Source organism: Rhinatrema bivittatum, chromosome 12, assembly GCF_901001135.1.
Source record: "Rhinatrema bivittatum chromosome 12, aRhiBiv1.1, whole genome shotgun sequence".
NCBI classification, from domain to species: domain Eukaryota; kingdom Metazoa; phylum Chordata; class Amphibia; order Gymnophiona; family Rhinatrematidae; genus Rhinatrema; species Rhinatrema bivittatum.
Window position 1 is genome coordinate 76,317,622 of NC_042626.1, and position 22,735 is coordinate 76,340,356.

At 45.7% G+C, this 22,735-nt stretch overlaps 1 protein-coding gene across 5 annotated transcripts in view; it reads left to right on the forward strand.

Moving 5' to 3' along the window:
• Nucleotides 1–727: 727 nt before the first annotated feature.
• PLXDC1 (plexin domain containing 1) overlaps nucleotides 728–22,735 on the forward strand; it is a 78,459-nt gene continuing 56,451 nt past the window's right edge. For all 5 annotated transcript variants that reach the window (XM_029573232.1, XM_029573234.1, XM_029573235.1 and 2 more), the window contains exons 1-2: nucleotides 728–866; nucleotides 22,503–22,684. In XM_029573232.1, the coding sequence (XP_029429092.1) occupies nucleotides 794–866; nucleotides 22,503–22,684 (255 nt within the window). In that variant the 5' untranslated portion in view covers nucleotides 728–793. The remainder of the gene's footprint in view (nucleotides 867–22,502; nucleotides 22,685–22,735) is intronic.

Sequence of the window (22,735 nt, forward strand, 5' to 3'; positions counted from 1 at the left end):
CACCTTTCTAAACGCCCTCTTCACCTTCAGTTTGGTAATCTGGTGACATGTTGACCTCACCCAGTCCAGAGACAGTTTCAAAGCAGATAACATTACAGTAACAACCAGTAAAAAAAACAAAACATGAATTAACAATAAACAGACACACACCCAATTCTTGCCCCCTCCCTCCATCATTCTAGGATCACTGTACAATAATAATTATAAATACAAGTAAGATTAAAATACATCAGAATTCTGTACAATAAATTACTCAAAAGTCTTCAAAAGGAGCAGAATCCTCAAAGAGCATCACCAGAGGGCAGAGTTTAAGCCAGTTTGGAGGGGCTGTGTTAAAAGTCTGTAGGAGGAAAAGCTTCCTGACGGGCAGTGGCAGGGAACTCCACAGAGCAAACGCTGCCAAGGGATGATTTAGGCAGCTGCTATTAATATTCTGGGAGGGGCGCTGTTGGTTGAATATTTGGCTTAGCCCAGCACTGGCTGCTAATGGCTCAAATAGGAGAATAGTCTGAAGCCTGTAAACATCCGCCCGACACATCCTTAACAATGGAGAGCATTAATGCTGTCCTGAGTCTGCCGAGACGGGGAGCCTCAGTGTACACAGCGCTGTCCCCGCAGTCAGGCAGGGGAGAGGAATTGCAATTTGTGGAAAAGCCGCAAGAGGGCAGCAGGACTCCCTTTCCCGGAGGAGGCTCCAGCCCAGCCCATAAAGGCTTCTGGCGGAGCTTCCCAGTCCTCTGCCGTGGGGAGGGAAAGAGCGGGCGAGAGACTCGGGCAGGGCTGCGAAGTGAAGATGCGCCCCGGGCTGCTGCTGCCCCTGCTCCTGCTCCTGCTCGGGGAGGCCGCCCAGCCCATCCCTGCCACAGGTAGGTGCGGGCAGCGCCCCTGGGGGGCCGTGCTTTCAGGTGGGTGCCGGAGGTAGGGAGACTTTGCTCGGGCTTGGATGCAGTTGTCCTGCAGTCCCTTTCTGCTTTCCCACAGGCTGGCTCGAGGGCAGCAGGGAGCAGGAGGCATTGATTTGGGGGCAGCAACCCCTCGCTCCCAGGGCGGATTGTCTGTTGGGTCATGCCAGGTCACTGACCTGCAACCTGTTTCTCGTCTCCTGCAGTCAGGGGGGGCCACCCTGGCTCTGTAGGCAGATCTCTGGAAATGTTTAGGGCACTCCGGACTGTGGCTTGAGCTCCGCGTGCGCATCTCCGATCAGTGGTAAACAGTGCAGCTGCCTGGAGCCCGTGCACGGGATTAACTCTTTCAGCCCTGGGCTGCAGATTAGCACCTGTGCTAGCCACTTCCCTGCCAAACCCTCCCTCATCGGGGGGCCGATGCAAGAAGATGCGCTCAGTACAACGCATGGGTTAAAGCCTCAGCACTGTGAGTGCACAACATTGGGGGCCGATGCAATACCGTAGTGAGATTGGTCACTAGGGCGTCCAAACCTGCCGGGAGCTAATAGCGCTCATGGCATGGAAAGGCCATGTTGAGGAGGCTCTTAACTGGTAGTGGCGGAGTAACTTAGTGGTAGAGCAGTGGGCTGGAAGCCAGGGTTCAAATCCTGCTGTGACTCCTTGTGACTTTGGGCAAGTCACTTTACCCTCCATTGACTCAGGTCCAAAATTAGATTGTAAATCCTGTGGGGTTAGATAAGTACCTATAGTACCTGCATGTAATCCACTTTGATGTGCCAAAAAGCAGAATATAAAAATCTAAATAAATAGTTCTCCCAATGTAAAAAAATCACTTTGTGTACATTTTAACCCTTAACAATTAATCCCAGACCTGGAGCCAATGATAAATCATGAGGCATCCGAAGCCATCAACAGAAAATACTGCTTTTTTATGGTTTCTCTGACTTAATATCATGGCCATACTAAGTAGGAGGACCCACGAAACAGCAACATGGAAAAAAAAAAAGTCTTGAGGGCGGTCAGGTTAGGAAATGGATGCTCAATTTATCAGCGTAGTTTAACATCCTAGTCTGAGGTGGAGTACAGTTTCCAGGGCTGATGTTAGTCTATGGCACAAGCTGGAGGTTCAGTACTGGGACCTGTATTTAGGCTTTTATGTATAAAAAATGCTTTGCACACACAGCATGTTTTCCACACACAAAATATGATTTATGTGCTGGGGCAGAAAGCATTTTTTTGTGCACATAACTCTTATTTTATGTGTGGAAAATATGATTTATATACACACGCCCTGTTTTCTGCGCATAACTTGGTTTTTCTGTGTGCACATTTGCTGGTTTTTGCACATTTTAACACCTCTCCAGGCATCAGCACTGCATCAGGAGTTAACCATGAGTAGCTTGTGCGTCAGGAGGTGTGCACTGAATTTCAGCTTTTTACATGAGCAGCTGGAGCTAGAGTGAGGTCTTCACCGGAGACAAGACTCTGCTTGTTCTGAGAACTGCCTTGACAGCGGAAAGGTTGGCAGGCTGCTAGGTTATGAGGTTTTGCTTCCTCTCAAGGTACCGACTCCACGTGGATTTGTTTTGCGTATATCCCAACAGGAGTGAACCTCACGGTAAGCCAGGGGATGTCCAGGCTGGCCTCAGTCTCTCGGATTTACTGCTAATACTCTCCTTAATACTTGCAATGTGACAGAGGTCTTTCTTCTGGAGCTTGTAAGGTGCAACCTAAAGCGAGTGACTGGTTACGTGGAGGCCAGGATTGTAGTAAATAGAGCTCGCTCTGTGGAGAAGGGAGTTAGCGGTGGTGTGCCACAGGGAGGATCAGTTCTTTTCCAACATTTTCGGAAGGATATGGTGGAAGGATTGTGGAAGGTTTGTCTTTTTGTGGATGATATCAAAGTCAGCAACACGGTAGACAGCCAGGAAGGTGTGGCAAACATGAGGAGGGGGTCTCGTGAAGCTTGAGGCCTGGTGTAGCATCTGGAATCTAATATTTAATGCTAGAAAATGCAAGGTCTCATGCATTTGGGCTGCAAAAACCCAAGAGCACCTTGGTCTGGGCTGGAGGGGTGAAATTATTCTAGGCACAAAAAGCAAGATCTGGGGGTGATCGTATCTGATGATCTCAAGGTCACCAAACAGGTGGATAAAGTGGTGGCAAAAGACAATTGAAAAGCGGAATATAGATCGAATAAATGCTTGGCTGCATAGGGAGAGGAATGGGCTGCATTTTAAAAGGAGGTGATGTATCTATAAGGTGAGACCTCATCTGGAATACTTTATATAGTTCTGGAGACAGCACCTTCAAATGAATATAAACTGATTGGGGTCAGTTCAGAGGGTGGCAACTAAAATGGTCACTGTCAGTGGTATTCATTGTAAAGATCTAAATACGTACACCCTAGAGGAAAGGCGAGATAGGGGAGATACGATAGAGGCACTTAAATACCTTCAAGGTTTCCATGCACAGGAGGTGAGCCTCTTTCAAAGGAGAGGACACTCTGGAATCAGGGGACATGGGATGAGGGTGAAAGGGGGTAGATTCAGGAAATATTTCTTTACACAAAGGATGGTGGATGCATGGAACAGCCTCCCAGTGGAGGTGGTGGAGATAAAATGGTATCTGAATTTAAGAAAGCATGGGATAAACACAGGGGATCTCTGAGGGAGTGGCAGGAATTGTGTGAATGTGTAATGTATCTAAAAAAAACAAGTCATCTCATCTTACTGCCTTCCCTCACTCATTTGTGGGATAGGGTCAAGATATGGATATTTGGAGGAAGATATTGTTGCTTTACAGGGCTGTAGATCCTTTGTTCTGGGATCAAAGGTTATGGCAGGAAATTGTTCATGAAAACAAGGAGCGATTGCTGAGCATTCCTAACCAACAGGCATGACACAGTCCAGCTGACACGAGGCGCGGCAATTACTCTGCACAGGCTGCTTCTCACCACATGTCTTATGTGACCCGTTTTCTGCAGAGCAAGAGGCCAGTCCTGCATTTCCACAGCACCTGACACAGTGCTGATTTTAGAGGGAAGAAGGACTGGAATTAGCAGAATGCATTCTGCTACCACTTCAGAAAAGCAGGAATGATCTACAGCAAGGTTTCTCCAGTCCTGACCTAGGGACGCCACAGCTAATCAGGCTTCAGGATATCACTCTTAATGCATCCGAATCCAACCCATCCCCCTTCCTCATGGGTCCTCTCAGCCACCCTCTTCAGCATCTACATCCTGCCCCTCTGCACGTTCCTAACTGAACTAGGCTTAGCCTACTACGTCTACGCAGATGATGTTCAAATCCTGCTCCTGCTGAAAGAAACCCTTGAAACCACCTTAAAGCTCGGGAATACCCACCTACAAAAGATAACCCAACTACTCTCACAAATGTCTCTCTCCCTCAATCACAAAAAAAAACTGAAATGTTATACACAAAAAACAAATCCCTCACTGCAATCAGCCAAAAATCTTGGCAGCATCCAAGACTGAGAAGCAAATAGTTTTCACTACCAAAGATCGAGGCATCTTCCTAGATGAACTAAAACTTCAAAAATCTATAATAAAAGACGGATTCTTCAAACTGGCAAATTGTAAAAAAGAATCAGACCTCTCCTATACAACCCATGACTTCCGAACTGTCCTCCAAGCACTTTTATTTTCCAAACTCGATTACTGTAATGCCCTCCTTCTTGGCCTGCCAGCAGCCACCCTCAGACCATTGCAGTTGCTGCAAAAAGCAAGACTGCTCACTAACAGCAAACGATCGGCCCACATCTCACCTATCCTAAAAACCTACACTGGCTTCCCATTCCTTTCCGAATACAATCTAAAGTCCTCACCCTCATCCACAAAGCACTCTGTAACGACAATTTCAACTGGCCTAAAATGCTTTCCTCTATTTTTACAACCCTCCAAGGAACCTCCGCTCCACCAACACTGGACTTATCCCAATCCCCTCACTACAATAAGAGAACGGGCCCTATGCTTAGCTGGTCCCTCACACTGGAACAACTTACCAACATATCTAAGATTGGATCCTACAACGCAATCCTCCAAAAGAAATCTCAAAACATGGCTCTTCCCTAAGGCCTTCTCTACACCATCATAAGCCCCCCCCCCCCCCACTAAGAAATACTTTTTGCTCCCCTCCTGCCTCCCTCCTCTCCCCCCCCCCCAGCTCCTCCCTCCTCACCTCCTACAAGACGCCCCCTCTCATGCATCACATACCACGAAAGCACACCCCCCCTTCCATCTACAACCCCTTCCCCGCTGAAACTGCCCGCTATGTTTATCTCTTGATCACTTCTCATTATGGGCCGGATTTTAAAAGGGTTACACACATAAGGTACACACGTAACCCTTTTAAAAACCCCCTGTGCTCGCCGAGCCTATTTGCATAGGCTCGGTGGCGCGCGCAAGCCCCGGGACGCGCGTAAGTCCCGGGCTTGCAAAAAGGGGCGCCTGATGCGCGAACAAAAGTACGTGCGCACGTTGTGTTTTAAAATGTACCCCTATATATACCTCTAATCCAATCTACTGACATCTTCACCAAACCCTGATACCACCCTTACCAGGCACTAAAAACAGTTACTCCTTGAATTCATTGCCGAACCACTGTAAGCTCCATTATTTATGTATTTATTCTATAAAACACCCCTATAGAACGCTTCGCTGTAACCCATCTTAGTTATATCTCAACCATTGTAGATAACATTATTTGTGCTGGACTTCACCTTGTTCCCGTTTGTTACCATTGCTGCTAAAGCTACTCTTAGAATTGATCATGTGATATCATACTGTATGTTGAAGACATATTGTCTCGTTTCCGATTAATTGTTATTGTATGTACTATCTCTGAATTTGAATTTAAAATGTTAAATAAGCAGCATTCTTGAAGTTATAATCGGGCCGATACAGTACAGTGCACTCCGACAGAGCGCACTGTTAACCCTCTATTGGACGCGTGTTTTCGACGCACTAGCATTACCCCTTATTCAGTAAGGGGCCGAAAACGTGAACCTAATAGCGCCCGCACCATGCAAATGCATGTTGATGGCCCTATTAGGTATTCCCATGCGATTCAGAAAACAAAATGTGCAGCCAAGCTGCACATTCTGCTTTCAGAAATTAGCGCCCTCCCAAAGGTCGGCGCTAATTTCTTCGGGCACCGGGAAAGTGCACAGAAAAGCAGTAAAAATTGCTTTTCTGTGCACCCTCCGACTTAATATCATGGTGATATTAAGTCGGAGGTCCCTAAAGTTACCAAAAGTAAAAAAAAAAAAAAAAAAAAAAATTGAAGGCGGCTCGCGGGTCGAAACCGGACGCCCAATTTTGCCGGAGTCCAGTTTCCAAACCTGTGGCTGTCAGCGGGCTCGAGAACCGACGCTGGCAAAATTGAGCGTTGGCTGTCAAACCCGCTGACAGCCACCGCTCCTGTCCAAAAGGAGGCGCTGGGGACGCACTAGTGTCCCTAGCGCTTCCTTTTGCCTGTTTTTACCTCTGGGCCTAATTTGCATAGTGAATCGCGTGCACAGGAGAGTGGCCTGTGTGGGTGCTGGGAGAGCGGGCATTTGCCCGCCCTCCCGTGGACTTTACTGTATCGGCCCGAATGTAAATAGGAAGGCCCTCCCTTCCTAAAACCAAGTTACAATGTAAAACCAATGTGATATTCCAGATCGAACAAACAAATAAATGATAAGAATTTGCATGTTCTGCATTTTCAGCATATGCAGATGTGCTCCATGCGTAATGAATATGCATGAGGCATGGCTGTGGGAACTCCCTAGGCTAAAGGTTCTCTTAGTAAGTGGGGTCACACGGTAGCTGTGTTACACTAGAGCTTGCAGAAAGAATATGCCTGAATGACTAAAACTTTGGATCCGTTCCTGAGGTATCGCCTGGTGCTCATTATGCAGTAGGAACCGCCCTTGTCCTGAGGAATCGCAGATGGGGAATGTGTTTTCTGTAAGAATGGATAGATTGCTCTAAGGGCCTCCTTCCTCCGGGCATCGCACGCGTCCAGCTGCTAGACTGCATGGCCCTTTTAACCTAATTCGGCTTGTTTCACATTGTCTTTCCCAATTTCCTGTTTGAGATGTCAGAGTCTGTAATATTGTCACTATTTTCCGACTGAGGTTGCCAGCTGGCTCCTTTCCTCCTGACAGGCTGATCCCGGCCTGGTTTTTACCTTCGCACATGCAGGAGAATCCAAGCCACAAGTTCATAGAAGCAATGTGGTAAAACCCAGGCCTGGATCAGCTCATTGGAGCTAAAATGGAGCCAGCTAGCAGCTCCGATTCCCAGCCACAGGGCTAGATACCTGCTGAGGGGGGCGAGTGGGAATTCTCTGGGTTAAATTTATCCAGTTGCTTCCTCCCAACACTTGCATGCATTTCTTACCCTGCTCGTGCCCTCTACCCGCCTGGCTCCATGCCACAATGAGCAGGCTAATCCAGTCCTGGCTTTAACTCCCTGCATTCAGGACTTTGTATTTCTGGTGGAACCAGCAGAACCACAAGTGCATGCCACAGTGAGGCAGAACAGAACTGGATCGCCCTGTTCCCTTCGCAGTTTAGGGTCTCTTCTGTTCCACTTGCGCTCAGAGCCATAGACTTCCCAAGACCCATGCAGATAGCAGCAGGTAGGAGTGGCAGGGATGATAGTGCCCCCATTGCTAATATTTTCTCCTACCTATTGACGTAAAAGCGCCTCTAGCAGGAGCAGCAGTGTTACTAATATTCTGTTATTACCAGTGACCGGAGAGGACCAGGTTATCTAATCCTGTCTGCTGTGTTCTGCAGATAAAGGTTTTCATCTGGTCTTGGTGGCCTGAAATCTCCCTCAGCCTCTCCTTTGGCAAATGTGGGTTGAGAGCGGGTGGAGGCAGAAGTTTGTTGGAGTCCCTCTAGGCAGATTCTGCTTTGTGAGATCCAGGAAAGGGCTCATGGGGCGTTGTGCAGTGGCAGTCAAAAAGCAAATAGCATGAATACGATTATTATTGGGACAGGAATAGAGAATAACACAGAGAATATCGTACTTCTCTGTATCAATCCATGGTGCAGTTCTGGTCACTGCATCTCAAAAAAAAGATACAGCGACGGAGAAAAAGTTGCAGAAAAGGGTGAGGAAAATGCGAGGAGATGGAGCTGCTCCCCTATACCGAGAGGGCAATGCAGGTTAGGGCTCTTCAGCCTGAGGGCTATAAATCAGGTGCTGGGTGGCGCAGGTTACTAGGGTTCAGTTTATTTACCCTTTCCAATAGGACTAAACAAAAGACAGGGACACTCCATGAAACCAAAGCCCCGCAGAATTGATAAAAAAACATTTAAGAGAGCATTTTTCATCAATGCAGAATTAAGCATTGCCCGAGGATCTGGTCAAGGTTAATAGCATACGGGGGTTTAGGAAAGGTTTGGACAGCTCCATTACAATTATTAGCCAAGCAGAAGTAGCGTTCAGCGCCTGGGGGGTGAGCAGTAGGGGCAGATCTGCCGGGTACGAGAGTCGGGGTGCTGACGCCCCTCAGGCCTCTCTCTCTAGAGGTCGTCACTTGTTTTGCTTTCGTTGCCCGTGTGGGCAAGAAGCTGAGAGAGAATTTTGGAGATGGAGGCGGGCGTTAGCGCAGCAAAATGCCACGGCAGGAATCACGCCAGTGGGCAAGGAGGGTGAGGGGGTGGCACGGGGCCAGCATCTGCTTCCTTTTCTTTCTGTTTTTTCTTCCTTACTTAGGGGGGGTGGTAAAATGGGATGTGGGGGACCCGGTTTCAGAGGGTCTCCCAGGGCACTGTGGGCAGTCCTTGTCCGGTGCTCACTGCTATTGCTTTTCTGCAGGGGTTAAATGGCCGTACATATGAAGCCCATTTCTGGCCTGAAGGAAATCTCCTTTGAAGTGAAGATAAATGAAATGAAGCCGTTTCTTCTCATCTCGCCACCAGGGATCCTGCATTTTACAAGCTGCTCTAAGGAGTGAGGCTGACATTTACAGACAGCAGAGTAGGGAGATGAAGGCAGGAGATCTGGAAGAAGGTGATTTAATGGAGTGGGTAAAGCTGCCCTTTAGTGATGGCTAATAAAAGCCATTACAATATCTTCATTTTAAAACTTGCACCTTTACAGAGACTCCATGGGTTTGCAAACAGACTCTGAAGTCACCAAGCCTTTCCTTAAGCCTGTTTGGGGTGTGAATTAAAGCCCAGTTATTAAGTGCAGTGCCTTTTTACAGCTTTGTAATGAGACACTGAGTTTATTACAGAATCCTGACTGGCTGACACATTTTAAAACATTACAGTGAGCGCAAGAACAGGCTCTGGGGCTGTCCCTCTAGAAGAGAGTGTGCTGCCTTCACTGCCCCTATGGCATGGCGCTGAGCCAGTCCTCGGACAGAGCCCGGGCAGTCCCGGACATCAACGGAACATTTCAAGTAGGACAAGATGGTGAGAGAAGGCGAGACTGCCCAGAGCTAGCGTGGCAGAGGCATGGCTGGGAATGCTTTCAACATGGCCTCTCTTACTTTACATTTTGAGTGTATGCTATGCTGCCTCATGGTTTTTCCATGTGTTGCAACATATCAGTCATTAGTGTCCTGTATTTACAAGAGAGAAAATTGTGCCGGAAAAGAGGAGACAGGGCTGTTTCAGAGTATTTCAGAGCATATTTAGGTGTTTTTAAACACTTGCCCTGTAAGCTGTCAGCTGTGTTGGAGGAGGAGATGGACTCACTGGGGGGTGTATGTTGGGAGCAGGTATGTGTGTGTGGGCGGGGCACATGGGGTTGTTTTTGAGAGTAGGAGTGTGGTTTGTGTAAGTGAGGGTGGGTGGCCACTTGGGGTTATAGGGTTGTGTAGGGATGTGGGTCGTACGTTCTGGGAGAAGCTTTTTGTATTTTCCCTGCCTGTGTTGCTTTGGTGTATAAATCTGCCTGACAACAAGCGCAAATGGTCAGGCAAGTTGTTCTTGTGTTCAGAGTTCTAGCTGAAGGGATGAGTGGACCAAGATTAGGCAGAACCAGTGGGTTCTCAGTGTGATAAAACGGCTATGTGTTAGAATTTGCTTGGCCCGTTTGCGACCTTTTTCTAATTTCTCCCTGCGGACCAGTGAGCAGCAGTTGGCAGTGAGGGGGAGAACCTAAGCACGGCTCCAGAGCTTGGGGCGGTAATGCCTGTTCCCTTGGCGGAGGTTCGCACAGGGCGCTACTCCATCTATTTTGTGGTCTCAAAGAAGGAGGGTGCGTTTCGTCTCATACTCGACTTGGAAGAAGGTGATTGCTTCCCTCAAAGGTTCTCTGCTTCCGGATGGAGACCTTGCGTTCTGTGATAGCAGCATAAGAACATAAGAACGTACCCACCGGTGTGAAGTTGGTACATGTGCATGCGATGCAAAAGAGCTCCTGTCCCTCAGAGAACGAGTCCGATCTCTGGAGGGTAGAGTGGCAGACCTGAAGGAGGCTGAGGCAGACAGAGAGGTATATAGATGAGACCTTCAGGGACATAGCAGAGGCACAGACAGCCCAGCACAGCAGCAGGGTGCACAAAAGCGGAACCAGTGCTTGTCAGCCCAGCACAGTCAGCAGAGATCTGTTCAGCGCTGGGACGTCTGTGGGCAGAAGAGGGGCTTTACTGGGGTAAAGAGGGAAGTGGAGTCTCGGTGCCTGTTGTAGGGCATGGTAAGTGGAAAATTACAAGATGCCTGAATAACGTATACTGGAGGAAGGGCTGTGTGTTTTTGTTTTAAATAGGTTTGTCAGAAAGGCAGGCAATACAACAGAAGTTTGTGTGTTTGTATTTCCCAACCCTCCTACCCACCCCTAGTTCATCCTTTAATTTTAATTTACAGGCAGGTTTCACTTTCACACTAAAACAAAAAAAAAAAACCATTCAGCCTTTTTAACTTGAACTCAGAAATTCCCTACACCTTATCAAGAGTTTGATCATTCCCTTGTAGGTCACTACCAGACATATATTTACATATTTATTAAAATTTATGAAATCGCCTACTGATGAACAGGTAAACATACATAATCATATTAACAAAACAAGATCCACAAATCATAATCAACAATAAAATGAGCAAAACAGGACCATCTTCAAATAATAATCATAAATACAAAATAAAAACTGATATCATAAGCTAAAACAAACATTAAATAAAACTGATATCCTAATTATAAAAACAAACAATTAAAAAAACTAATAGATAAAATGAATCAAAAAATAAAATAGTTCTGTGTTTTTCTAGTAATAGGCTAATTTGAAAAGTTTTGATTTGTTTCTTGACACTCTTAATTGTATGCTTTCCTACTCCCATAGCAACCTAAAACGTAACTAAAAACTGAACAAATTTAAGATGAAGGCAGCAGTCCAGCAGCAAGAAGGGGGGGGGCCTCCCAATCTTTGCATCTAGTGCCAGGTGTATGATTAACATAAGAACATTGCCTTCCGCGAGTGGCAGCCAGGAGATTACTCTGGTTGCGTAAGTGGTCGTCTCCTCAAAGATGCCGTTGGGCTCCTTGCCTTTCAAAGGGTCGCCTTTTGCTTGGGGAAGAGTCTTGAGCATAGGCTGATTCAGTCTCTCGGGGGATAACAAGCCACTCCGTTTACCTGAGGATAAGCCTAAAGTCAAGATTCTTTCAAGTCAGTCTCGTTCCATTCCGCTAGAAGATCAAGGCCAGCAGGGCTGCTCTTGGCTCGCAGAGACAGTTAACTCCTCGAGGGCAGTCAGGGGGGCAGTCCTTTTCGAGGGGCCCAAAGGCCATTTCGGGGGGAGCCGCAGGAGGATCTGTGACCAGGTGGGCAAAGTCCTCGCAATGAGGCAAGGCCGGTCCACTCCGTTGTTTCTATTATAGGAGGGTCGCTTGACTCAATTTTACGATGAGTGGACCAGATTACACAGAACCAGTGGGTTCTCAGTGTGATAAATGGCTATGTGTTAGAATTTGCTTGGCCCCGTTTGCGACCCTTTTTCTAATTTCTCCCTGCGGACCAGTGAGCAAGCAGTTGGCAGTGAGGGAGACCCTAGCACGGCTCCAGAGCTTGGGGCTGTTGGGTACTGCCTGTTCCCTTGGCGGAGGTTTCGCACAGGGCGCTACTCCATCTATTTAATGGTCTCAAAGAAGGAGGGCACGTTTCGTCTCATACTCGACTCGAAGAAGGTGAATGCTTCCCTCAAAGTTCTCTGCTTCCGGATGAGACCTTGCATTCTGTGATAGCAGCATAAGAACATAAGAACGTACCCACCGGTGAGAAGTTGTACATGTGCATGCGATGCAAAGAGCTCCTGGCTCTCAGAGAACGAGTCCCATCTCTGGAGGCTAGAGTGGCAGACCTGAAGGAGCTGAGGGCAGATAGAGAGGTATATAGATGAGACCTTCAGGGACATAGTAACCAAGTCCCAAATCCAGACTGGCAGCTCTGGTGCTGCATTGAAGGAGGAAGGGGCTCATGATCAGAGAGCATCAACCTGGTGCAGCAGCAATGATCATGAGCAAGGACCTGCTCTACAGGTGATGTTTTGTCCTCTCGCACCGAGGATGCATCTCCCAGGGCTTCTGCCCAGGAGGGAAGGGTTAGGTCAGCCGTCATAGTTGGTGATTCGATTATTAGGAATGTAGATAGCTGGGTGGCTGGTGGGCGTGAGGATCGCCTGTAACATGCCCTACCTATGCGAAGGTGGTGGACCTCACGTTGGTCACCTAGATAGATTTTTAGACAGTGCTGGGGAGGAGCCGGCTGTCGTGGTAGGTACATGTGGGCCCCAACGACATAGGAAAATGTGGGAGGGAGGTTCTGGAAGCCAAATTTAGGCTCTTAGGTAGAAAGCCTTAAATCCAGAACCTCCAGGGTAGCATCTCTGAATGCTACCTTTTCCACGCGCAGGTCCCCAGAGGCAGGCAGAGCTCCGGAGTCTCAATGTGTGGATGAGACGATGGTGCAAGGAAAGAGGGATTCAGTTTTGTAAGGAACTGGGTAACCTTTTGGGGAAGGGGGAGTGAGTCTCTTCCGAAGGGATGGGCTCCACCTTAACCAGGGTGGAACCAGACTGCTGGCGCTAACCTTTAAAAGGAGATAGAGCAGCTTTTAAACTAGAACAAGGGGAAAGCCGACAGTCGCTCTAGCAGCGCATGGTTCGGAGAGAGGTAAATCTTTAAAGGATACTAATGATGCATTAGAATTAGGGCATCCCGACAGTGAGGTTCCAATAATAAGAAAAGTAGTCCAAGTGTCTGTAACTAAAAACTCACCTGAGCTAAAAAATTCTAACTTATCCCTATCAATTAAAAAGCAGAATGAAAATACAAACAAAAAACAAACTTTGAAATGTTAGTATGCTAATACAAGAAGACTAAGAATTGGGTGAGGCCACCACTGGGAGCTGTGCGCTCCTAACTCTACCATAAACAGCTTGGGGAATCGGAGGGGACGAGGGAGGGGAGAGGCAAGGAATGGAGGGAAGAGAGTCAGTTGTAGGGGGTGGGAAGCATTTCCAATAAAGTGTGCAGATTGTGAGATTTTTATCTTCCTGTGTTTTGGTTTTACCGGTGGAGAGTGGGTGGGACTTGCCAGAACATGGAATGAGTTTGATAAGGAGACAAGATAGAGCCCAACGCCAACTCCGGTCTCAAACATTCAATGATTTCTTACCCAGTCCCAATCCCTGTGGTGCTATCACAATCTGCATCAGCATCCAATGTACCCAGAGAGCACATTCATTGAGTCCTTGCTTTATTTTATATTCTGCTTTTACCAAGAAGGGCTCAAGGCAGATTCCAGTTATATTAGTGTCTTAGTCTACCATAAGCATAGAATTCCACGAAAAGGGCGCACGTTCAGGCGAGGTATCTAAGTGGGGAGCGAGGTCTGGGAAGGACCGAGGTGGTTGACTAAGGTGCTGTAGTAGTAGGGGCACAGATGGCAGAGCACAAGTCCCATAGTCAAGGGGCAGGAGATTCGTTCCCTGCTTAGTCACAGTTATAAAGTGAGTTTCTGGAGTTCAGGGAAGCTCGGGAGACTGAATTGCCAGGCCTTTGTTCTTTTCCTGCAGGTGCAACCAAAATGATAAGAGGAATGGAACAGCTCCCCTATGAGGAAAGACTAAAGAGGTTAGGACTTTTCAGCTTGGAGAAGAGACGACTGAGGGGGGATATGATAGAGGTGTTTAAAATCATGAGAGGTCTAGAACGGGTAGATGTGAATCGGTTATTTACTCTTTCGGATAGTAGAAAGACTAGGGGACACTCCATGAAGTTAGCATGGGGCACATTTAAAACTAATCGGAGAAAGTTCTTTTTTACTCAATGCACAATTAAACTCTGGAATTGCCAGGGGATGTGGTTAGTGCAGTTAGTATAGCTGTGTTTAAAAAAGGATTGGATAAGTTCTTGGAGGAGAAGTCCATTACCTGCTATTAATCAAGTTCACTTAGAATATAGCCACTGCTATTACTAGCAATGGTAACATGGAATAGACTTAGTTTTTGGGTACTTGCCAGTTTCTTGTGGCCTGGGTTGGCCACTGTTGGAAACAGGATGCTGGGCTTGATGGACCCTTGGTCTGACCCAGTATGGCAAGTTCTTATGTTCTTATGCAGGGACAGTGGTATCTTGTTCCATAGTTTTGGGGCAAAACAGCTGAACATGCAGGTTCTGGTGCAGATTAATCTGGCAGAAGCCAGAGGGTGGGGAGTTCCCTCGTGCTGAGGTACTGCAGTGGAGGTTGGGAGAGATACTCAGGAGCTGAGTAGGTAATACATTGGAAGGCAAGCAAGAGTTTACATTTCTAACAGTGGATTGTTTTCCTTAGGCATCTGATTTGTTTGATATTCTACAGATTTTGTACAATGACCCTGGAGCAACCCCAGCAGCAGCGCTACCTTAGTACGTGGGAGGCCAATGCTATTAATACATGGCAGTCAGAGCACTCCACAGCGCCTCACTGCTTTCCCAAAAACAGTGCTTTGAAGCTAAAAGCAGCTCTACATGCAAGAAGCAGTCTCGCGAGAGACAGCCCAATTATTCCTTTCCACATTGCCAAGGATCTATCCCAGAGCCAGTCACACAGCATGTCATGAGCACCTTATTCAAGTCATTTGTCGTCATCTTTTGTACTCCAGCCTCCTGGGGAGCAGAGTGTGCAAGATCCTGCTTTTCAGTGCCTTCCCTGCACCTCTACCCTCCCCTGTCTAATCGCAAAGCCTCACAAGAATTCAAACAGCCACTCTCACCAGCACAGCTGGTACGTCACCACCCAGCCTCCCAGGTCCCAGTGGCCCTGCTGAGACTCCCAACTCACCTTGGGGATCGGTCAAAATAAAGGACCCAGCTATGGGAGTGCCTGCATTTCCTCTAGGACTTCCAGTTCTTACTGGATTTGCAGCCTGCCAGACAGACCCAGCTACTAATTAATTCTGCCACCATCTCTTCAATTGTTTTGCAATTAATGATCCTCTGTGCTTATCCCATGCCTTCCTGAAGGCTGCCACTCTCTTAGCCTCCTGTCATTCATCCATCACTGTTTCCATGCAATAAAGTGTTTCCTGGCATGGCTCCTGAGTCTATCTCCACTTGATTACTTGTTCTAGAGCTTCCTTTCCAGGACTGTCCTCAGGGGCGACTGCTGCGAGCCCTGTGCCTCTGTACTATAAATTCCTCTCAACATCCTAATTCAGAGGCCCTACTGCCGCTGATTTTTCCCAGACCCTGGACCCCCTGAGGTCTGTCCCATTCCTTTCTGTTGATAAAGGTTTACTTCTTGCCATTTCTCCCCTGTCTCACGTCTCCTCTTGGGTATACATATTTAGATCCATCTCAGAGGGCTTCCTGGAGGTAGGGTCTCCAGAATAGGACACAAGGCTCCAGACCTCTAGGTGAGGTCTCACCAGTGACCTGGAGCATAATCACCTCCTTTTCAAGCTTTCTAACATACAGAATGATATAAATCGCTCTCCAAAAAAAGGAACCAAAAGTCACCAAATTTGGCATGCAGGAAGAAAACGTACATTTCTCATACGAATTCAAGAACAAAAAACATCAGGTTGGTATTTCTGGAGAAATGAGTTTCCAAAAACTCCCCATTGCTTTCTATGGGAAACAGTTACAGGCTGCAGAATGCTGACCAGCACTCCACTTACCCTACCGGTGGCCCAATGTGGGTTTAGACCCCAACACCAATACAGAGGAGAATCAAATATGACCAGTGATGGAAGGAAAGAGTACAGTGTCTGCTCTCCAAACTCCTTCAGAGAGCTGGCTGTTACATCTCTCTCTCATATATATAGTATTCTTCCTATAGAACATAAGATATGCCACCCTGGGTCAGACCAAGGGTCCATCAAGTCCAGTATCCTTCCAACAGTGGCCAATCCAAATCACAAGTACCTGGCAAGTACCCAAACATTAGATAAACCACAAGATATTTCTTATTAATTAATAGCAGTTTATGGATTTTTCCTCTAGGAATTTATCCAAACCTTTTTTAAACCCAGTTACACTAACTACCATAACCACATCCTCTGATAATGAATTCCAGAGCTTAACTATGCGCTGAGTGAAAGAATTTCCATTGATTTGTTTTAAATGGGCTACTTGCTAACTTCATGAAGTACCCCCCCGGTCCTTATGTTATCTGAGAGAGTAAATAACCAATTTACATTAACTTATTCAAGACCTTTCAGGACCTCTATCATATCCCCCCTCAGTCATCTCAAAACTGAGCAGCCCTAACTTATTTAGCCTTTCCTCATAGAGGAGCTGTTCCGTGCCCCTTATCATTTTGGTCGCCCTTCTCTGCACTTTCTCCAAAGCAACTATATCTTTTTTTGAGATGCAGTGAAGAGAATTGCACACAGTGTTCAAGGAGTGGTCTCACCATGGAGCAACAGATGCATTATGACATTTTCCGTTTTATTAACCATTCTGTTCTTAACTCCTAACATTCTGTTTACTTTTTTGATCGCCGTGGCACACTGAGCCAATGATTTCAATGTATTATCCACTATAATGCCTATATCTCTTTCCTGGGTGGTAACTCCTAAGATAGAACCTAATATTGCATAACTACAGCAAGGGTTATTTTTCCCTACATACATCACTTTGCATTTGTCCAAGTTAAATTTCATCTGCCATTTGGAAGCCCAATCTTGCAGTCTTGCAAGGTCCTACTACCCTACATAATTTTGTGTCATCCACAAATTTGATCAGCTCACTCATCGTATCACTTTCCAGATCATTAATAAATATATTAAAAGCACTGGTCCAAGTACAGATCCCTGAGGCACTCCACTGTTTACCCTTTTCCACTGAGAAAATTGACCATTTAATCCTACTCTCTGTTTCCTCTCTTTTAACCAGTTTGCAATCCACAAAAGGACATCACCTCCTATCCCATGACTTTTAGTTTTCTTAGAAGCCTCTCATGCGGGACTTTGTCAAAATCCTTCTGAAAATCCAAATATACCACTTCAAAAATATATAGGAGATTTGTGAGGCAAGACTTCCCTGGGTAAATCCAAGTTGGCTGTGTCCCATCAAACCATGTCTATCTAAATGTTTTGTGATTGTATTCTTTATAACAGTTTCCAAATTTTTTCCCAGCACTGAAGTCAGGCTCACCGGTCTATAGTTTCCTGGATTACCCCTGGATCCCTTTTTAAATATTGGGGTTACATTGGCCATCTTCCAATCTTCAGGTACAATGGATGATTTTAATAATAGGTTACAAATTAATTGAAATAGGTCTGAAATTTCATTTTTTAGTTCTTTCAGAATCCTGGGGTGTATACCATCTGATCCAGGTGATTTACTACTCTTCAGTTTGTCAATCAGGCCTACCACATCTTCCAGGTTCACCGTGATATGGTTCAGTTCATCTGAATCATCATCCATTAAAAACCATCTCCAGAACGGGTATTTCCCCAACATCCTCTACAGTAGCCACTGAAGCAAAGAAATAGTTTAAAATTTCCATGACGGCCTTATCTTCTCTAAGTGCCCCTTTAACCCCTTGATCATCTAATGGTCCAACCAATTCCCTCTCAGGCTTTCTGCTTCGGATATATTTTTTAAAGTTTTTGTTGAGAGTTTTTGCATCTAATGCCAACTTTTTTTCAAATTTTCTCTTAGCCTGTCTTATCAATATCTCATATTTAACTTGCCAATGCTTATGCTTTATCCTATTTTCTTCTGTTGGATCCTTTTTCCAATTTTTGAATGAAGATCTTTTGGCTAAAATAGCTTCTTTCACCTCCCCTTTTAACCATGCCGGTAATCATTTTGCCTTCCTTCCACCTTAATGTGTGGAATACATCTGGACTGTGCTTCTAGGATGGTATTTTTTAACAATGTCCATTCTTGTGGTACACCTTTTACCTTTGAAGCTGCACCTTTCAGGTTTGTTTGTTTTTGTTTTTGTTTTTATATTTTCTCATTTTCTCAAAGTTTCCCTTTTGAAAGTTTAGCGCTAGAGCCATGGTTTTACTTATATATTAAAAAAGATTTGTTGACCGCATCCTCCAAGGTTCAGGGTGGTTTACAATAAAACAAGCATAATAAATTTGTTTATGGAATATTATAACCATATAAAATAAAGTTACATTAAAATAACATAAAAAATGAGTCGACATCAACAGGGTAATGGGGGACTACAGACAGATTCAGCTGGAAGGTCATAGCCACGGACATAGTCAGACAAGTGAGCTCATAAAAGGTCTATGAAAGCCTGTTTAAATAGGTGATGTTTTAGGGCTTTCTGTCCCCTTTCCAGTCATTAATTCAAATTTGATCATATTATGATCACTAGTGCCAAACAGCCCCACTACCATTACTTCTTTCACCAAATCCTGCGCTCCACTGAGAATTAGATCTAAAAGTGCCCCCACTCTCATCAGTTCTGGAACCAACTGCTCCATAAAACTGTCATTTATTTCATCCAGGAACTTTATCTCTTTAGCATGACCTGATGTTATACTTACCCAGTCAATATTGGGGTAATTGAAATCTACTATACAGAAACAGTTAATAAGTAATGTGCAACGAACCACAATTGTCTCACAAAACACGTTGCAAAAATTTTTTAAAATTTTTATGTGCATAGGATTTTATCTCACAATGTGGACCATCATACCACCCTTGGTTGATTCAGGCAGTAAGCCACGCTTTCAACCACAACGGGTCACATTTAATCATCGGTCCAATATAGTCTTTTGAATTGCTTCAATTTTCTACTTTATTGAATTTATTTTTTTTATCGTTTTTTGTCCATTTATAATAAAATATTTTTAACGATGTTAGAAGCGGAATTGCCTTACTTGTGCGGAGTGCCGCCGCGCTTCCGAGCTATTATCTTCACTTACTTGAACTACAGGAGCTCTAAGTTGTACGAGCACCTTCAATCGGAAATCTCTGCCTATAAAGCACGGCAGTATTGAAGATAAAGGTTTGAAAGCGCGGTGGCGCTCTGCACAAGTAAGTGAAGATAATAGCTCGGAAGCGCAGCAGCACTCCGCACAAGTAAGGCAATTCCGCTTCTAACATCGTTAAAAATATTTTATTATAAATGGACAAAAAACGATAAAAAAAAATAAATTCAATAAAGTAGAAAATTGAAGCATTTCAAAAGACTATATTGGACCGATGATTAAATGTGACCCGTTGTGGTTGAAAGCGTGGCTTACTGCCTGAATCAACCAAGGGTGGTATGATGGTCCACATTGTGAGATAAAATCCTATGCACATAAAAATTTAAAAAAATTTTTGCAACGTGTTTTGTGAGGTAATTGAAATCTCCCATTATTACTGCACTATCAATTTGGTTAGCTTCCCTAATTTCTCTTAGTATTTCACTGTTCATCTCACCATCTTGGCCAGGTGGATGGTAATATACCCCTATTACTATACTCTTCCCCAACACACAAAGGATTTCTTTCCGTAAAGATTCGATTTGTCCATTTAGTCTCATGCAGGATCTTTCTCCTGTTGGACTCTATGCCATCTCGGACATAAAGCACCACCCCGCCACCAAGATGCTCCTCTCTGTCTTTGCGATATAATTTGTACCCCGCTATAGCACTATCCCATTGGTTACCTGCTTTCCACCATGTCTCTGAGATGCCAGTTAAGTCTATGTCATCATTCACTGCTATACACTCTAGTTCTCCTACCTTTCTTATTGTTGAAAGAAGTATCTATCTCCTCTGAGAGTTGACGTGGCGCGTCATTGTCATGCTCTGAAGCCTGTGGCTGAACCAAACCTAGAATGGATAAAGCGCATAGAGCCCCTGCAGTCTGCCCTGCCACATACCTGTTCCTTCCTCTGTGTTTCTCCCATGCTTTCTGCCAAGAAGTGTCGTGTTGCCTGTTTAACGCTGTCTCGATTATTTGCATCACCTAATTTTATCCTGTGTCCAGGACAATACAGACAGCCTTGCTTACTACAGTAGGGGATCTGTAGTCTCTGGACATTGCAGGATGTTGTGCCATGAGAACTGGTTCATCCATCCCTGGTGACGTAATGGACTGTACTTCACACCAGAAGACTAATTTGAAAGCAATCTTAAATAAAGTTCCTGTCTTCAATGCCAGTGAATGTGTGCCAGGGAAAACTGTGGGTGTGGCCCGCATACCACACTCTGAAAGCCTTATTTGCATATGACATTTCCTCATTTACATGTGGGTGATTGCTAATTGTTAGTGTGCTGGGCGATCCTCTTGGATCACCCAGCACAAGACATTTCTATTTATAGCCTGCACAGAAGGCGCTCAATGTGCACATTAAACTTGACTGCATGTTTGGATGTCGGGCAGCCTGCATGGAGGAATTATTGTCTATATCTTTGCTTTCCTCCCTCATCACAAGTGTAGGCCCCTAGTATTCCTTCCTGTTTCCAGTAATAGAGTGCAGTGAGCTACCCTGCTGGGGGAATGGGACAGGCCGTTTACAACTGATTCTGGAATTTGATCTTGAACAGATTTCAGCACTAATTGTTCCCTAGATTGTTTCCTAATTTGTTTTCCTGGTTCAAGGGCCCTGTGGTTGCTTCTGGTTAGGACAGTGGCGGTTTTCAGGCTTTGCTATCCTGATTTTTCTCCCTGGGGATGTGTCCAACCCTGAGCTTCATTGAAACCTTTCTCATTCACATTTATATTATACATTATGAGCACACCAAGGAGGCATTTTCGTTTCACCTTTTCACATTTCTTTTTTTTTTTTTGATCCTTGTAGGTTGGTTATAAAGAGCAGGGGGCTATGAACCAGGAGACCGGGGTTTAAGTCCTGCTGTTGCTCCTTGTGAGCTTGGGCAAGTCACTTTACTCTCCATTGCCTCAGGTACAAACTTAGGGGGTCACTTATCAAAATGCACCAAGGTGTTTTTGCATGTATTAAGGGCTTAAAGCATGTGAAAATGCCTTTAACGCGTGCGATAGCACCATATCGCATGGTGCGATGCATGGACTTAATGCTGATTTTAGCTACACCTTTTTCAGGAGCGTTAAGCCGTGTGATAGCTTGTGTTACGGGGCCAGCCTAGCCATCTGGGGGGGGAGGGGGGGAGAGAGACTTGATGGACTCTCTACCTGGGTAACATCAAGCTAGGTTGAGAGACCATTGCTCAAATCTCATCTTTGGGTGAGTTTTCTCACTCTGAGGGTCATCAGATCTTCACAAGAGAGCACTGTTCTGTTCGTACGTCTCACATTGAATGTCAAAGTGGCCCCTAACCCCTACACTAATACCTAAACCTCACCTCGAGTTACTAGGTGGGCCTCCCATAGGGATATAAATACCTATCTAGGGTCAGGACATTATGGCTCGGAACTCGTGCTCTCTCTCTCTCAGGAGTTAGTCCAGTGTGGTAGAAATGTGTCCAAAGGACATCATTTGAACCTGGCTCTGATAGGTTAGATTGGCCAACTATCTCATGGTTTTTGCCAAAAAAAAAGGTTTTTCTGCTTTGTAGTACAAAAGAGCATCCAATCTAATGCATTTCATGAGCTCTGACACCCTTAATAGCATACCTTCCAAAATTTACTGCAAATAGCTTTTGGCAGCTGTCTGCCTTAGAAAGGGCTTTTAAATAATGCTGTTACTTGATGATCTCTGTATCAAGACAGAATAAGATTGTTTCTGATTCCTGTTGTAAATGCTCTGTGGTTCTGCCTTTGCTCCCCTGCACCCGGTGTCTCTTGGGTTTTGGTGATTGGAAAGCCTGCAGACGCCAGCTGGGCTTTGTCTAGCATATTGTGCAATGTACCAAGAAGCACAACACATGAGCACACCGAGGAGGCATTTTCTTTTCTCCTTTTCCCATTTCTTTTTTTTTTGTTCCTTGTACCTCGGTTATAAATCACCCGCACAGTTGGGTAGAAAGTCTGCATCAGCGGTCTTGCTGGTAGCAGTTCTGCAGTCTGCCACAGGGTCTCTAATGAGGAGCATGAAGGAGAGTGATAGACCTCCTCACAGGACTCTGGAAGGGGTGCACACAGCTCTTTTGGGAACAGGTCGTGTTCTTGGTTCTGCTGTGGCTGTTAAAGTCCAGGGCCCCTGCTGTTATCTACAGTCTCGCAATCCTCTGAGTTTCTCTTTACAGAGATTTATTTCCCAACAGGATGGCTGCAGGAGAGCTCCATGAATGGAGGAGGAGGAGGAGAGAAGCTGCTGGCACGGAGACGGCAGATCCGGGAGACCGCAACCCGATGGCAGGATCCTGACGGCCCTCGCATCAGCCAGGATTTGGTGGGTGGCAGCCTGGTCATAGACACCCTTCCAAATAACAAGACGCAGATTGTGGTAAGCTAGGCCAAAAACCGTGGCATGGTCGGGGGGGGGAGAGCACATGAC